Below are 18,013 nucleotides of genomic sequence, written 5' to 3'. Positions count from 1 at the left end.
TTGTACTTTATCTTTCAGAAACGTTTTAGACTTTTTTTCTGCCAGAACTGTTGCCGTTTACTACATCTCTCTGCAGCTTTGCTATCAGACTCTCTGGGCAAGAATGTCACCACAGATTCTTGATTTATAGCTCCACTGTATTGCAAAACACCAGAACAGCAATCAATGACTATGAAAAACTACTGCACTGGAATTTCCAGACTTATGTGTGTCAGAAATGAGAATTTAACAAATTAACTATATAACTTATAGCTTATAGCAGCTTTTTACTTGTTTTAATTATTAAGCTAAATATTCATTATATCATAGTGCTGTTTTCCACCTAATCAAAGGCAAAGCACTTGTACCTCAAGCCACTTAAAGGTAGGGTAGGAGATTTCATTCTGATGCACTTTTTGTTAAATTAGTGTAACTTCTCTTTACGATCTGATAGCAACCAATTAGTTGGCAGTTTGGATAAGAATATTAATCATCTGTGGAAGCTATAAAACACTAAAAACATAGTATTATGTTATGTTATTATGTTATGTTTACATAGAGTATTGGCTGGTTGTCACTCTCTTCCTGCTCTGCACGCACCAGAGAGGTACGTGCATAATGGCCGAAGTCACAGATTCATCTCGTCTTCAGGTAATGCGTGTCCATGTGATAGGGAGGCGTGGCTTCAGGGTAAGCTCTGAGAGAAAGAGGCGTGTGTTTACTTTTGAAATCTGGCCAACTGAGTTTTCAAAATATCCTACCCTACCTTTAAGGTTAAGTGTAGTGCCCAAGGGACGCATCAGCTTGCAGCCAGGGTGGGGGACCAAGCCACCAACCTTACTGTTGGTGGACAACCACTTTACCACTTGAGCCACAGCCACCCTTTCTTGTATTACTTATAATAAGACTTTAAATTATTATCACAGCATAAACCCGTCCACCTCTTTACATGTATTTATAGTTTACTACATAGAAATGGTTGGTGCTGTCCAACAGCTCTTTAGAAACCTACAATTGACATCACTGATGCATCATCTATAGGTATATACAATCAAAACTAAAAATAAATGTACTAGGATGAACGTACCTTCATAAATTTGTAGGACCTGAACTAACACTATACATTAGCATGCCAACCAATTACCCACATGTAGTCCCCCTTTGTGTCACAAGATGATCTAGTGGAAAGGGAAACAACAGTGGCCCTATTGTAGGGAGAAATCACAATTTGATGACGAAGTCCACCTTTAAGTGAACCTCTTAAATGCCTAATACATAAGAAAAATGGCTCGTTGTGTAACTGTGAGGTCACATGTGGCTCAGATAATTATTATAAATCACTGAACACTACTAACCCAAAAACCCATCTCATCCACATCTTCACTAAAATGCTGCCGCTATGTTAGAGAACTACTTTGTGTTGGCAGCTTACTGCTGACAGCTTTGAAATTTTATTATGACTCCAGCCTCAGAGGGCATTCACTGTAACCCAGCAGTTCTAATGACCACAGGACTCTGAACTTTTGCGATGAAGCCTCAAAAGCAATAAAAATGCTTAACTTAGATTATTAGAAATAATATGTCAGGACTTTCATGCTCTTATTCATGATGAGAAGAGATTAGCTGCCAGCTGCTGTGATTCAAGCCTTCTGATGGACTCTGTGGTTGATGATACATCTGTTCTCTGGAAGGGGGCTACTGTTGTTGCCATTTGTGATAATGAGTTCAAAGATCATGATGCTCTACAACAAGGATGTGGTTTTGGTCTGATTGACTGGAAGGATACATTTAGCAGCTGTTGTTTGGAACACATACTTGTACTATTCACTTACCTGGCATAATGTCCTCTGGTTTCCCAAAAGCCTCCACAGGTCTCTCAGGTGTGGGCAGTGGTTGTGGTGGCAGCAGGTCAGTGGGTTCCTGGTAAACTGGCTTTTTAACAGGAGGATTTGGTAGAACAGTGTAGCCCATTCCACCAGGACAGATTTCTTTGAACTTAGCTACACAATAACACAAAACACAAAGAGGTTAACAGAGTCACGCATTGCTCACACACTGACTGTGTAGCTAGTATAAAGACTGTGGTGTGGCAGACATCAGTTTAATTAATACTAAATGTATCACCAAATACACACACACAAGGACATTTAAAACTTTTGTGTAGCAGTGATATAAATAAAATATAAATAGTCAACGACACACAAAAACACGCACATCCCCTTATAGCTGCACAATAGCCCATAATATTTTCAGCATGGTACTCTGGACACCATTATGTAGGAGAGGGGTTGATATTGTTGGAATCAAAAGGCATTTTTGCCTTACTGTCGAGTATCACTGCGGTGAATGAAAACATGAATGAACTAAACACAAACACCAGTCCTCCTTTACTGTAGCAAAGCGCTGTAAAACCGACAAGACAAGGGACCTGGACAATGTACAAAACAATCACTTTTACTTGGTATACCCTAGCAGCTGAGAATCTGTTTGGAGCAGACAGAGACAGGATGCCTGGCTGGTTTCATCAAAAAAAAGCAGTCATTACTCAAGAAGACTCGTCACATTTAACTCATAAGGAATCTGACAAGGACTGATTTTTTTAACCAGCTAAAAAAGGGAAGAAAGGGTTAAAATAACATGTTTATTATCGCCACTAGGGAAAGGGTTCTAAATATCTACAAATGCAAATAGTAACTGCCTGAATAAACTGGACTGATACACTGCAGATGTGTGGAAATAAAATAAAGACAAAGAGGAAAAGTGAGTGTAAGGCAAAAGGCTTTGCTAATGTAATCTAAAAGCAACTCTAACAGCAGCTACTCGGCCAAGCTGTGAAACCCATGCAGACAGGAAGTACCAGGATCAAAGAAGGGGACATGAGATGGACTGTTTTGTTTAGTATACTTCCAACATTAAATTTCTCCCATATGAAGGAATCATCATACCAAAGTCTATTCATAGAAACAGCTATTGCACGTGGCTTTGCTTAACAACAAATGCATCACACTTTTTAGTTTGTGTACTGTAGTTTACTAGTGTAGAGTAGTAGAGTCTCAAGTCATGTTAGCAGCTGTGTGCCGACTGTAAATGATTTAGACATGGAACATTGAAAAATATTATGAAAAATATATTGAAAAAAAGTGTGTAAAGTCAGTGGTTTATACTTAAGTTCTTAGTTATATGTGAGACAGTTGAGAGTAAAGCAATTTCAACTATTACTGACCCTTGTTGGACAATAGTGAAGAAAAGGCATTTCAGGATTGTAGGGATTATAGTGCTCTATATGCTCTGTATTTGTGTTGTAGACTTGTAGATATTGCTGCTATAACAGATGTTTTGTGCTAAGAAGTGTGGAGGTGTAAAACATTTGTTGGTTTGCAAAGCCAACTTGATGATTGTCCATTACTGTTTGGCATGAGTAAAAAGGAATTAGAGGGGCTTATCAAGACAGGATAAATACCTGAAACAGATGGGGGGACCTTACCTGTTCCTGGAGGGGGACATTTGTCACAATGAGGGCCCCAGGCTTTGCCCACACTGCAGCAGCAAAGCTGTTTGCTCAGCTGGGCAGACACCGGGTGCAAACATTGCCTCCCTGAGCTGACCAAACGGAAGCAAGCCCCTTTCTCCTCTTGGACGGCAGGTGTGTTGGCTGAAGAGGAGCGCAGGAGGAGGGCAAAGAAGAGGAGGAGGAGGAGGAAGGTTGTGCACCCAAGTGTAGGAGACACATATATGAGGGAAAGAGAGGACAAAGAAAGGAGAAATATAGAGGTCCCCATCACAAGAAAAGCCTTCCCCTATTCCCACAGACACAATCTAAACACATGTCTACAAACAACACAAAAGTGCATTCTAAAAATACTGCATTTACAGTGACCCACAGTTAACAAATAATGCTGAATACAAAATGCGGGCACACATTTAACACACAGCATGTTGAAGAGAAAAACAATCTATGTGTTAATGCGACTGCTTCATGCACTATCAAAGTCAGGTGCTTGTTCAGATGAAGTCATGCAGGAGAGTTTAGCTTTGTACATGTTTTCAGAACATAATGAAACATCTTTACAAACAAACGCCAACTGGAAACTGATCTGAGTGGAAAATGGATGAAATAATGGAGAGCCAAGAAAGTTCACTCAGATTTCATTTTTGCCAGAAACATTACTTGGACTAAATCATTTCATGAAATTGCTGCTTAAATACTTGACCTATTTTCCAAACAAACAATTAAATTTCAAAGCACCAGCAATATCTGATCTAAAAATCTAGCTGATGCTTGTTGTAAGGCCTTCATGCAGGTCAAATGTAGCCAATTGTAAGAGCTGCAGAACTCTATAATGACAAGGTTTTAGTCAAAATAATATAAAAAGAAAAAAAAAATCACATGTAAGTGTAGTCAATGTTGAACTTGCGTGTCCATTAAGTAAGTAAGTTAAGTAAACATTCAACCTGTGAGAAACTAAATGCTAATAACAGCAATAGTAAAATGTGAAAATTTAGTGTGATGTATAGCATTGTAGTTTACTGGTTAGCATTAGCAACAAAGATTCCATTTAATAGGATGCTAGGCAGAAAGTAGCAACATGTGAAATTGAAACGTTTCCAAATTGTCAGCATTGATTTCTTCTTGATGATGCTCCTGTATGCCAAATTGTATTTTTTGGAAGTGGAGCACCATGTGCAGAAACTGATTAAGGAGGCAATTTTGTTTGTTTTAGCTGGTACCCTCAGCAACAGAGCAGGGAGTTTCTGGAAGTAAATTGCCTTAATAGTCTTGTTGTCTTTTCAGTTTAGATTCTCATATGTCTATTCTGGTAAAGAAAATATGGTTGGCCTTCAAAGTGGAAAAAAATCCCCATAATTCTACTCAACAAGCTCACCTGGGCACATCCTAATACATGATGCCTGTTCTAAGCAGTTTGTGCTTTCTTAAAGACAAGCATTGGTGAGAGTGTGACATAAGCACAAGTGCACGACATAAGATTCATATCCAGTCCCATCCTGCTAGCAGAAAGAACTTGGAAGTACTTCCAATACAGTCCCCTGTGAGGTCTACATTATGTAAATTTATACAGAACAATGGTTGTCAAATTACTAACAAAGAGAAACTCTTCATAACTCCCTAGAAAATAACTTTGTCAAGGCTTAGTGCTAGGGTTAGGTTAAAAAAGCTTCAACATTTAAAGTCCTCAGGAGCAAAATAAACTCTATTATTGTGAAATGAAAGAAGTCTGAAACCACTAAGACTCTTGCTACAGTAAGCCATCTGGCCAAAATGAGTAAATGGGCGAGGAGGGCTTTGGCCAGGAAGGTAACCAAGAAATCAACAGCCACCGCAGGGTTCGTCTGCAGAAATAAGACCAGCAGCCAGAAGGAAAATTATCCCTGCAGCTCTCTGCCAGTCTGGCCTTTTATGGTGGAGTGAGAGGATGGAGCCACTCCTGAGTAAAAGGCAGCTGTCAACCCAAATGGAATTTGCCAAACGGCTCAAAGCACATGAAATTGTTTCTGTGGCTTTACTGAGGCCAAAATTAGGCTCTTTGGTCTTAATGCTCTATGCACTATTTGTCACAGGGAGTTGTAGCATCATGTTTTTGTATGATCAAGATTTTGGACAGAGAAGAAACCCTGCTTGTTAAAGAGATTCAGAAGCATCCGTAATACTCAATCTAACAAACACTGGGAGAAATGAATGTCGGCCATGCTGCACAGTGATGTTTGGGCCAGTCACAGGTCAGAGAGTTCATCGGTAGGTCTATGCAAAGGATTTCCATCATGTACACTTTGTACTAGTTGGAGGTATAAATGGTGACTTACTGAAGCAAAGTAATGGCCAGCAGCACACTTGCCAAACAGGAGCATGCCATCAGTAATAAGGTACAAAGCTGCCAAAACAAGCCACAGTCATGTATTATGAATAAAAAAAAGTGAAACTGTTCCTAGCTACTCGATATCTATTGATGTATGCTAATTAACAAAATTGGCAAAGCTAAGCAACTATTGGCTAGCATCTATGAGAACTCTGGATGAACATCCTCAAGGTGAATGAGCATAAGAACCAAAACAGAAACAAGTGGGGTGGGGTTTTACCCATGTCACTTCCTGCATTGTCTAACTAAATGCTTTCAGCAAACGTTTGCATAAACATAACGTTTTCCACATGTGGCCATGCTTCATTTTCAAAGCGGTAAAGAAAGGTGACAACCAACCCATGCAGGTTAAATAAGCTCCATCATGAAACTGTCACTACCCATGTCTAAAAGGCCTAATCTTCTCTCTGTGTTCAACTGTTCCTGTGACAGACACATGTAACCAGTAATTAGAGAGGATGTTCTGTATGGGATTGAAGTGATGCATTTTAGCATGCTTGGATTTTTCTCTGTATGGACAAAAGCAAAGGGTCAGAAATGTTAAGACAGCTGGCTTAAGGGTTGACTGTAGCTCATGTACAATTTCATCAGGTCTCAAACCGTAGCAGCACTGGACAACAATAAAATTGCCAGTTTGAGAAGTATTGTGATACTAAATAAAGCCTTTCTCCTCGATGCCTGGTGGCAACATGTCTTTCACTACATAGGAAACTGCTATGGAAACTCAATGGGCTGGCATGGCCTACACTTCAGTGATGCTGCTGAGAAAGCCAAGCTTCAGCTGTGCATTTGCACTGTTTAGATATCATAACCATTAGTGCAGCATATAAACTGACACTGTGGCACACTTCTTTCACAGTTCAGCTAAAAACACTGCTGTGCAGTTGAAATTGTATCGTATCGTAATTGTATTGTATTGAAATTATATTTATCTATACAGTGGCCAAAAACAACATATTGACAAGGTTGTTAGACCACTCCATATGGACTAAAAATGTCTAAAACTTACAGTTATGTTGTTTTAAAATTTTATTTTAGTGCAATGCTACCTGCACTGGTGCTAACTTCACGGGCTTGTCAATGATAGAGCCAGAAAATGACAGACATAAAGCTGACGACAAGGCGATAGACTGGTGTGGACTGACACAGCAATTCCTTGAAAATAAACAGATTTGTTTAACCTTAACTTTCCAAAAATCTGTCTACAATAAACCCAACTGGGTACAAAGCAGATGAGCTTGCAGTGTGGTTTTAGGTAGCTGTTAGAAGTCAGTGGTTAAATAAATAAATTTTCATGTCTCCTCTGCTGAGCCCTTGGATTAATCAGTGGTAGTGATGAATGGTCACTTGGCTTTCATTAGCCATGAGATAAAAGAGAACTAGGACACAACCCCATGCCCCAACACATTTACACTTTAGCTTAAACCATGCTCGGAATATGTCAGGACATGTCGAGGGAGACTGATTGATCATGTTAAATGCCTGACAAATGTCTCTCCTCTCCCTGCTTTTAAATGGATGTGGCTTGCAGCACATGCATGATGGAATTACAGTGAACACCATGCTTTCATCCATGCACTGTATTATATATGCATATCATTTTAGCAGGCATATCATTTTCCATTGTCAAATATCAAACTCAGAAAAGATAAGTGAATGAGCACGCCAGAGACCAGCATGCAAATGTAATGCAATCATCAGGCTCCTGCACAGTCTAAAGCTGCACCGTTGGAGGTACTGAGATAAGGTAACTGATAACTGAACATATGAGACTGCAGTACTTACATATACATGTGGTGAAGGTAGGGTCGGGGACAAAGCCTGGTTTGCACGTACACCTGTAGCTGCCCACGGTGTTCAGACAGTTTCCATTAGGACACACACCCTGGAGCTGACACTCATCTACATCTGTGAATCATGGAAAAACAAGAAAAAGAGTGCAAGTGGTTACTGGTTTACTAGTTCATGGTCACAATTTTGTAAACATTATCTGTATTATTCAAAATACAATCAATCAATACACATAAAGTCTCACAAATAATGCAACAATTACAAGCTTACATTGGAGAGAAACTGTATTCAAATAATAATAACACCCAGCTGTTGCTACTAAGAAAATGAGCAGTTGCAAATTTGAATGAATGTATGAATGAATGAATAAAAATGCAAATCACTAATAATTAGAATCTATCAGAGTCCAATGGAGATGTAAAGTTCTTAGCTAAAACTATGTTTCTGGCCATTTTTATATGTAACAACTTTATTGATCCGAGAGGTAAATTTTAAATTATGGTAAGTCACAGCTTATATTACTGTGTCAAGCATGAACACTTTTAGTTTGGTGCTCTGGATAAGTTTGAGGTAAGAGTTGTGAATAATAAACGAAACACACCCGGGATTTAACGCTCTCCCAACTGAGCTACTTCGGCAACGTAAAATGACCTCATAGTGGTTCACAATGCAAAATAGGACTAACTACAACTACTTCACTTACAGGTGAAAGGTCAAAGGTAAGGTTGCCTAGAACATTTTGTAGAAGTAAGATACCGAAATCTATGTTTAAAGATTTTTCTCTTAATTAGTTACTAATAGGTTTGGATGTGAAAGCATGTAGACATGGTTGTTGATGTGGATGCAGTTTGATGTAAGAGCTTATCTCAGCGGTAAAAAGGGTACACAATTGCCGAAACCCGGGATTGAACCAGGGACCTTTAGATCTTCAGTCTAACGCTCTCCCAACTGAGCTATTTCGGCTACATAAAACTGCATGACAGTGATGCACAATGGCAAATATAACTACAATCATCATCATCATCATCTTTAATGATGAAGGAACGTTTTTTGTGACATTGTATTTTCACACATGAGCACTTTAAGGCCCCATTTACATGGAGACTACATCGTTTTCATTTCCAAAAGGCTTTCCGTAAAGATAGCATCGTTTCGGCAAATGTGTGAATCCACATGAAACCGCACAAACCACTTAAAACGCTGTAGTACACATGCCAGGCCTGTGAGTGGGGCTGTATCGCTACCACAGAAGCATGCCAAAAACAAAGAAGAAGACACGGGGTAAACACATATAACTTGTGTGCTGAAAAAAGAATAACATGGATCTAAAACCTTCTTAGTTATTGTCCACTGTTTATGTATTTATTGTTTTATGTATGAGCTGATAATTTTAGGGGTGAAAATGCCACACAACTGCCAAAACCCAGCATTGAACCAGGGACCTTTGTCTTCAGTGTAACGCTCTGCCCCAACTGAGCTACTTCGGCTACATAAAATGACACCATAGTGGTTCACAACGCAAAACAGAACTAACTACGACCACTTCACTGACAGGTAAAAGGAGATAAAGGTTGCCTTGAACATAAATTACAGCTTTGGCCATACCAAAAGGAATATGCAAAGTATGACAACATTTTTTGTCTAATTGTTAGAAGAAGAAAGATTTGTAGAAGTAAGATATTGAAATCCATGTTAAAAGATTTATCTCTAAAGTTGTTAGTATTAAGTTTGGATGTCAAAGTATGTAGACACAGAAAAACTGGCAGTTTTAGTCTTTTTCCACTTAGTCAAACAGATGGCTTTAATGACAGAGGATGTTTATTGTGACTGTATTGTCACGCATGAGCACTTTAGGTTTGTTGCTCTGGATGCAGTTTGATGTAAGAGTCGATAACGTGAGCTATTTTGGCTACATAAAAATATGTTGTGGTCATTTAAAAGGCAAAGTAGCATAGCATTTTACAATATCCCGGCAGTTATTTTTTTTAATTGCATATAATTTGGCCATTAAATATCGGGATCAAATGTGAGACCCTCAGATCTTCAGTAAAATGTAACGGTCACCTTTAAAACAATTCACAGTTTTGGTCATACCATAAGGTGTGCACAAAGTATACGAAAATGTATCTCTAACTGTTAGAAGCTTGAAGTATTTTAGTGGTGGGATAGTGGGAAGTCAACCTTAATGTGACATTGTAAATGTGGATCATTCTCCACTGAAAATAATCCCCAGCAAATTTACCTGAACAATATATTTATGATCCATGTTGAAAGATTTATGTCTGAAGTCAGTACAAATGGGTTTGGATGTCAAAGTATGGAGACACACAGAAAAATTGGCAGCTCTGGTCTTTTCAAACAGATGGCTTGAATGACAGAAAATAATCAGCTAACAGCATTTTTCCGTAACTCTCCAGCGTTTTATTATTCTTTGGTTTTACAGTTTGCAACTGATTCACTCTCAGGCTTTTTCCTGCAGGAGCAGGCAGCCGCTAACACTATAGAGCCATCTGTTATAGTGTGAAGTGGTGCTCTGAGTTAACTGCTCTGGTAAACATGCTCCGAGTGGCGATCATTACATGGGTCATATTATGCATGGCAAATGCTTAAGCACTGCAAATGTATCCGGTATATGTGTGAAGACGTTCAGTTAAAAAGCAGGGCAAAATCAAAAATCCGGAATAATCAAAAGGTATACAGACGGGTTTTAGAGTCTGATTCCTGATGCTTTGATACTCAACTGTGAAATGTGTCGACTTCTAGAAAGCCCAATCCTGCAGTGAGAACACACTTGGCCCACATCACAGACTGTGACTCATGTCTGTATCCCACCATGACATCCAGTTTATAGGTGAAAAGGAGCTTAAGCTTTTCAGCCACTATGTTTTAATAGGCTGTTGACAGCCTACTTGGTTGGTCTTTTATTACAGAGATCCACCATGTTATCCTGTTACTAAAATCCAGCACCATTTTACACGAGCTTTTGTAATATTACAGCACAGGACGACAAGTCATTCCTGCAGTGCTACATTTTGTTCTCTTTTTGAAGGATTTACTGCATACAGGACAATCTGTTAAGAGGAGTGTTGGTTTGGATTGTTCCGACAAAAACTAGAATTAGGTTTGGATGTTAAATTATGGAGACACACAAACATCTCTTGTATCTTGTGTGCATAAAGCCATTAAAGAAATCAGCTTCATTGTGACAAACCAAAGACATGAAAAGACTTTTAAAAATGCGACATGACAAGAACCAAACGCTCTTACCTTGGCAATGAGAAGCGTTGACTCTCTTGTAACCCTGAGGACAATCTATTAGAGGGATGGCTGAAAGAGAGAGTGGCAGCCATGTTAGTTATTTAATCCAGACACCTTTGATGAATGATGTAAAATAAAAACAAACACATGACAAACATGTTTTGAGTACTCAGACAAGAATGTCACAAAATCTTCCAGTTTAGCAACTTCCTATCATGTGAAGTCAGATTGCGAGAAGTGTTTAGTTCTGCCAGTAGTTTTTTTCCACCAGCAAAGCAGTTCAAAAATGTATAGAATGTAATTTAACACCAGCTGTTTAAATCAGAAACATTTTCTTGACATTTATGTATATCACAAATATGTCAGTGTGTGAGTTTGCAGAGGCTTTAGATTACTAAACTCTGTTCCATCGAGTTATGGACTCCCTGATAATTTAAGAGAATCTTAAAAATTGCCTATTTGCACTGATGATTTTCACATGAGTTGGTTGTATAAGTCTGTTTAATATTTCTTTATTCCCTCCTCTCTGCTGTGTTTTTGAGCTCTGCTTTTTTCCCTCCTAAAAGTTTGACAGATTAGCAGCCTCACAAATCTCTCTTCTATTATGCTCTAATGCAGATGCATAGTCAGGGTCTGAAAGTATGTATGAACCAGAGGGCAGATTTTTTTTTTTTAACAAGAGTCCGAGAGATTTCATGTGAAAGGTCAAGAATAGAATCCAGAATGAGTCTATCATTTTCAGTCAGTGAACCAAAACTGTACGGGAATTGTAGTAACTGATACTAAACCATGATGTGTGTGTTTTTTAAGTTGCGGTAGGGTAATTTAATCCCTAAACACAGCCAAATAAGGCAAGTAAAAACAAAACTCCAGTGCCAAAATTTTACTTGAGCCTCACTGTTGAAAGTAAGACCACCTTTGCTACCACTGCGTATAATGAGCAGCATCATAGATGGGACATCATGTGATGGGTGTGACAACTGTGGAGCAATATAATCATTCTTATGTTTGCTCTGTACTGTATCATGTTTGTATCATGTTTGCTCCTCTCTCTTTCTCTCTTTCTCTCTCTCTCTCTCCTTCATCCTCTCTGTCCTGTCTCCCTCTTCTCCTCCTCTACCCGGCCGACTAGCAGCAGGACTGGTTCTCCCTTAAGTTGACGGGTCCTGCTCAAGGTTTCTTCCTCTTAAACGGAGTTTTTTCTTGCCACAGTGCTCTTAGGGGGGTTCAGGTTCTGGGTCTCACGCTCTGAGTTTCTATGAAGTGCTTTGAGACAATTTCTGATTGTAAAATGCGCTATATAAATAAAACTGAATTGAATTGAATTGTGTAATTTAGCACAATTTTACAAAAATAAAAAAATATAAATTTTAAACAATTTATCATCCAAATCCATATTATATGCTCTTAAGCTGCTAAATAGTCCAGTCAAAGAACTGGAGATTTGTCACTGTACATAAAAAGGAACATTCTGGACATTTTCCACTGTACATAAAATGTCACAATATGTTGATTGATTAATCATGGGCAGTTGATCAATAATGCAAACAATCATCAGCAGAACACAGCATTAACATGTTCTAAGTTTACAACTAATGTTGTAAAGGTGCGTGTGATGTCCATTTACTTTTGGTCACATCCAGATTACAAACTGGCCCGGTGCAATTTGCCTTTACTCGTTAAAAAAAAAACAAAGGACGCTGAATGTGACTGCAGTTTTGCATATAAGTCAATAATTATTTTTAATCCATAAGTTACTTTTTGGTTTGATTAGGAAATATACTGTATGTGTGGGCTACTTATAAAGCTTGTTCAAAAAATATTAAACAGTCAGGTTAGCAGTAACAGTGAACAATACATCATTATGAAAGTAGCTTTAGGGCTATTAGTGTTTACAGAAGACAGACATGTGATATATTTAAAACAAATTTAGTTTAAACTTCTTCCATTAGTAAAGCTGGCTTTAAATACATAAAACCTATCTCTTCCCTGGAAAATGTGAATGTGACATGATATGAGGAAGACACAAGCTAAGACAGACAGAAGCTAAATTAAAAGTAAATGGACAAATACAAAAGGTTAACACAGTATTTACTATGCCAAAAATGTCCTATTGAAAGTTGTGCTAAAGAATACTGAACAGAGTAAGAAAATGACAGAGGATGTTGTGATGAATGAAGCATTAAAGTGAGACAGCTGGAGCTGGAGTCTGCAGGGATAAAAAAGCAGCTCAGAAAGCACTGGTAGCACCCAGCACAGCACTGAGAGGTCTAACTTGTGTGTGGTGCAGCGTGGGGACGACGGAACCAGCTGGGAGGTGGCACCCAAATACCTGAAAGCAGATTGGAAACAACAAGGCAATGCTTGTTTGACCGATAAAGCCAATTTATTTACCAGCTACCAGTGTCTCCATGGCACAATGGACTGTTTCACAGTGTAAAAAAAGCGCACAGGGTGAGACACCAGTTTGTAAAGGCTGTAAAATGATCTATATCATGTAGCTACATTTTTCCAAGATGAGTTAGATCTCTTGGAATATGACAACATTTTATACATATATATTTTGGTTTATTTACATTTTTGTAAAATCAAAACAGACTGAGAATGTGTGAAGAGCTCCCCAAAACTTCTTGAGGTTCAGGTTCAGTTTAAAATACTATATAAGCAGATAATATTGAACGTATACACAGTGGGTTTATGTATTTTGGCTGTTGATGAAATCCTTTTTTTAAGCTATTCACATCAACACCCGCCCACATCTCTCTACTAAGCTGCCCAGCTGGGGGAAGCTCTTACACTAAAGTGTGTCTCTTCATGCTCTACATCCAGTAGCTTTGGCTTCAAAGGCAAGTTCCATAGCTCTATAAAGGGAGTAGTGTTGAATAGCCAGCAACTACATAAAAAGGCTGGCAGCCCCCTCCCCAGCTCCCACACACATTCAGCGTGGCTGAGTAACAACCTCTCTAAAAAGAGCCGGGAAGCGTGAGCCGGCTCCGCATGGCACCACGGCATTTAGTGCTTTTCCTCTCTGGAAATAACTCCAAGTGTAAGTCACCTGTCTGCTAATACCCAGCCCAGCACAAGGCTCGTATAACGTTTCCTAACTGCTCTGGCTCAGCATCTTTATTTTGTTCATCGCTTGCTGAAAGAAGCGGCTGCTAGAGACGCTCAATGAGCACTTTTTTTTTTATACTCGGGCCAGCTGGATATTTCAGTGACTGTCTTTAGGTGTAAGGAAAGCCCAGCTCAAAATGGAATGTGAAGAAGCATCTTAAAAGATCTATTCATTGAAGCAGTGTTACTACTACAGTCTGGGATTTAGGCTATATGGACTGTTAAGACACAAGCGGAGGAGAATTCCTCCAAAATAGTTCACCCTCTGGGACCTAAACTATAGCAAAAAAGATGTATTTTTTCCAACCAACAGACCTTTTATTATACAAATAAAATGCTTGAACCAACAGATTTGGTATTTCCTGATAGTCCATTAACTACTACTGTGTGGCTTCAAATATGATTAAAACTTTTCATTGTGAAAACTAACTTAATATTTCACCAATATTAACTTATTTTGCATGTCATATTAAGTACAATTTGCCACCTAAAAATTGTGAGTAATACAAACATTGAATAAAAATATTAAACTTCTGTGGACTCTAGCACAACTGAAAAGACATGAATCACATTCCTGTGATCAGTGGTCACAGGGGCAACAATTCAACAACTTTCAAGACGCAAGACAGACACCCATGCAGAGAAGAGGTAAACAGTGGAGCAAGTGGAACAAGTTGTTGGAATAGTGAATAGTGAAATATAGCAAGTGGACCCTTTTTGCCTGTATTGGCAACACTTAGTGCTACTAATAAAAAAGTAAAAACAAAGTGAGTGTTTTTGCTTTTGTGTTGTTTTAGTTTTTAATTGGAAAACAAAGGAAATTCAATTTTTATTTATCTCTACTTATAGCCATAATTGTGCTGTTTTCATAGAGGTGCAGCACTTTATATTGCAGTGAAAAATGAGCCAACAGTGACTAAAATCATGAAATAAGTTAAAAAACAGCCAAAAAAAAAACAACCGGGTAACAGAGGGTTAACATTTATGCCTGAGCCACGGGCTGTGCTTTAATCTTATATCGCCTTACCTGTGCTAAAACAGCATACACTGTCAGAAGATAAAGGGGTTAAGAAAGCTGCAAAGAAAGCTGATAACGGTGTGTTGAGACACACCTGGACAAGAAGAGAGTTAGATAAAGTTAGGTCCACCTGCATTGTGGTAGAAACACAGACGGACTTGTGGACTGGACCATTAATCATTTTTTAAGTATTTAAAACACCACGCTATCTGATATTTTTTCTGCAATTAAATGTGATCGAAAAAGGGCACAAAACAGAGAAATGTTTTTTTAAAAATCTCTAAAAGATGAAACAATATCTGAAAATACCAGTAGTACTTACATGGTTTCATTGGACACTTTTGGCATTTGTGGAACCCCCAGGAGGTCCCAATGGTCCCACAGCACTGCTCCTGCTTGGTGAGGCCTGGCAGAGCCTTCCCACACTGATGCACACATATGGAGAGTGAGGAGAGCAGGAAAAACACAGAAAAGGTGGTTTATTAGTTTTTAGATTTTATTAGTTACCCCATTAATTCTGTATACTTCAACTGTATGCACACCATAAACCAGGTGCACAGATAAAACCACATACTCTCTCTTATCTTTATGGCAACAACTGCTCTGCAAAATGTGACCTGGTGATGGAGAGATGTGCAATTTAACACTTTCACTTCAACTCAATTGAAAGGTTTACCATCAGACAATAAATCTGTTCCACCTTTTACCCTTTTTCACATTCAAGGCCTGATATCCAGCCACAAGACTGGACTGTATTGTTTAAGATGTACATCATGAAATCGGTTTAACTGCCTGTTCTTATCTTTGTGCTAATCTTAACTAAACAGGTTCAGGGTTCTGTACTAACATGCGTTTGTGGTGGACAGCTCATTCTGATCACATTCTTTTAGCAGCATAAACACACATGTGTCCTGGGCCACACTGAGTTAATTTTGTAGGCAAACATAAAGTTATCATCTTTGAGTTTCAAAAAAATACTTACTTACTTAATTCCCATCATCTACTTATAAGTAAGTACAATTCCAGACCGACAGCAGGTGAAACAGTTGACAGGAAGAGTTGACCAGTCCATACAACACTGACTGGACTACAGTGCGTGGTGCTGCACATGCAACTAACACTTTTTCTTACCATTCATTGCACTGCAGGCTTTATAAGCTGCTAAAACTTTACACATTTATTTCTGGATGTTGTGCTAGTCTGCCTTGGCTGAGCGTACCAAATAATGTTACAACAGAGTGTACACCTCCCGTTCACTATAGGATGAGAAGCACTGTGCTATTTAGTCTTTTCCAGCACAATGTGTAATGACCACAGCATGCACATCAGTATGCTGAACTCATAAATTCACTGCAAGTATGTTGGTTTTTCAGCAGGAAAAAATGTTTGCATGCTAACATTTACTTACTAGCTGTGAATACAAAGTTCTGCTGAGGCTAATGGGAATGAAAATGGCACTAATCTGCCTGAACAAAATAGTTAACAATTGGGATCATTCTTAGGCAAAATTTTGATTGTGTGTATGTAATCCTTCAAGTAATTGAGAGATTTGACATCCTAGTTGTGCTTCCTGTTGTTCATTGTCACCTCCATTGATCATCCACACCTGCTCATCCACATATATTCCCTTGGTTTCCCTGTTCCACTACAAGTTATTTTCTGTTGAACATCATGTATTTAACACTTTCCAATTTTCCTAAAGATCGTCTCCAAGGTTTGTGTTTTGTTCTTTGGATTTTGGATTTTTGCCTACTCCCAGCCTGGGTCTATTTGTTTGATTTGGACTCTTGCCTGGTTTATGATTGCCTGGATCTCCACTAAAGACTTTGCCTTGTGGGCTTTTAGTGTGTTTCCCCGAGTCTGACTCTGATTCCGAGAAGACGATACAACAAAGTAGTAACAATACTGTGTACCTGACTGCCTGCTGTCTCCTGGAAGCACCGGCCGAGCATGTTCTTGGAGGTGACGGGTTGGTACTGAGGGATCTGGTAGCCATGCTGGCCGGGATAGACTACGTTGTAGCCGTGGTGCTGGATTTTCTGACTGCTCTCAGAGTGATGGTAGGTATAGCTGCTGGACGAAGAAGAGCCAGACTGGGAGCCTTTCAGCTGGTGGCCATTGTTGTGGTAATTGTCGAGCTGAGACACCTGGTGGACCCGGACAGAGGCCTCTGGAGGGTGTTTGATGTGGATGCTGACAATGCTCGGGCTGTAGACTGAAGGGACAGCATGAGATAAAAATTAATTAATATTTGTTTACTCATCATTGACAAAATTAGATTAAATATAAATTAGATGATTTCATCAATATTTATAGTGCTTAATTTAGTAGTCAGAGAGCACGGAGAAGCCGTGTACAGCTCCACGGATGATGCTCATACCTGGATCTCACACACACTCACTGCCCAAGACATGCCACTCTTAAAACATGTTTTATTAAGATTAGGGGTGGGACGGTTCAGGAAAAAATTTCGAACCGTTCGGCGGTTTTGGTTCAGGACATGCGCATCAAGTAATACAGAGAGGCGTTTTTACCACAGCATGGGGATGAGTGTTGCCAACTTGGCATCTCTCTCGCTACATTTGGCAGCTTTTCAAACCTTTTTTTTTAATCAAAAGCTACTAGTGACTCTCTCTGGTGACTTTTGGCTCTCTTCCTCTCTAACATAAACACACAGTGTGTAGACACACAATTATGTGCTAAAATACTCCCTATAACTCCATATACAAGCCAGAAACTACAGTACATGAGCACAGGCCTGCAGGTAAAGGGTTAATATGGTAATTAAGTTGTTAACTGTAAAAATCACAAATTTTACCTTCTACCAACAGGGTAAACCACCAACAATCAAGAATGCGTGATTATGTAGTGCCATGGCTGTGCAGTCAAAAAAAGTGTGTTTATAATGTAAGTCTATGGGACAAAATGGGAGAAAAAAAGAAAATCCAGTGCTGTGCAAAAACTAATAATGCAATAAAGT

The 18,013-nt window shown here is 39.0% G+C and overlaps 1 protein-coding gene and 1 non-coding gene across 6 annotated transcripts in view; both read right to left on the bottom strand.

Moving 5' to 3' along the window:
* Positions 1 to 18,013, bottom strand: part of ltbp1 (latent transforming growth factor beta binding protein 1) — a 119,359-nt gene that overhangs the window by 29,051 nt on the left and 72,295 nt on the right. For 4 of the 5 annotated variants that reach the window (XM_028423004.1, XM_028423005.1, XM_028423006.1 and 1 more), the window contains exons 7-12: positions 16,947 to 17,248; positions 15,356 to 15,458; positions 10,911 to 10,970; positions 7,638 to 7,760; positions 3,464 to 3,631; positions 1,812 to 1,979 (exon numbers count right to left, since the gene is read on the bottom strand). In XM_028423004.1, coding sequence (XP_028278805.1) covers positions 1,812 to 1,979; positions 3,464 to 3,631; positions 7,638 to 7,760; positions 10,911 to 10,970; positions 15,356 to 15,458; positions 16,947 to 17,248 — 924 coding nt within the window. The remainder of the gene's footprint in view (positions 1 to 1,811; positions 1,980 to 3,463; positions 3,632 to 7,637; positions 7,761 to 10,910; positions 10,971 to 15,355; positions 15,459 to 16,946; positions 17,249 to 18,013) is intronic. The other variant, XM_028423008.1, reaches the window with a different exon arrangement.
* Positions 8,534 to 8,606, bottom strand: trnaf-gaa (transfer RNA phenylalanine (anticodon GAA)). The gene has a single exon. It is a non-coding gene; the product is annotated as a tRNA-Phe (tRNA).

The sequence above is a fragment of the Parambassis ranga genome, chromosome 15 (assembly GCF_900634625.1).
Source record: "Parambassis ranga chromosome 15, fParRan2.1, whole genome shotgun sequence".
Classification (NCBI taxonomy): Eukaryota; Metazoa; Chordata; class Actinopteri; family Ambassidae; genus Parambassis; species Parambassis ranga.
Note: the sequence above shows the minus strand (reverse complement) of the source record. Positions and strands in the feature narration are given on the sequence as shown.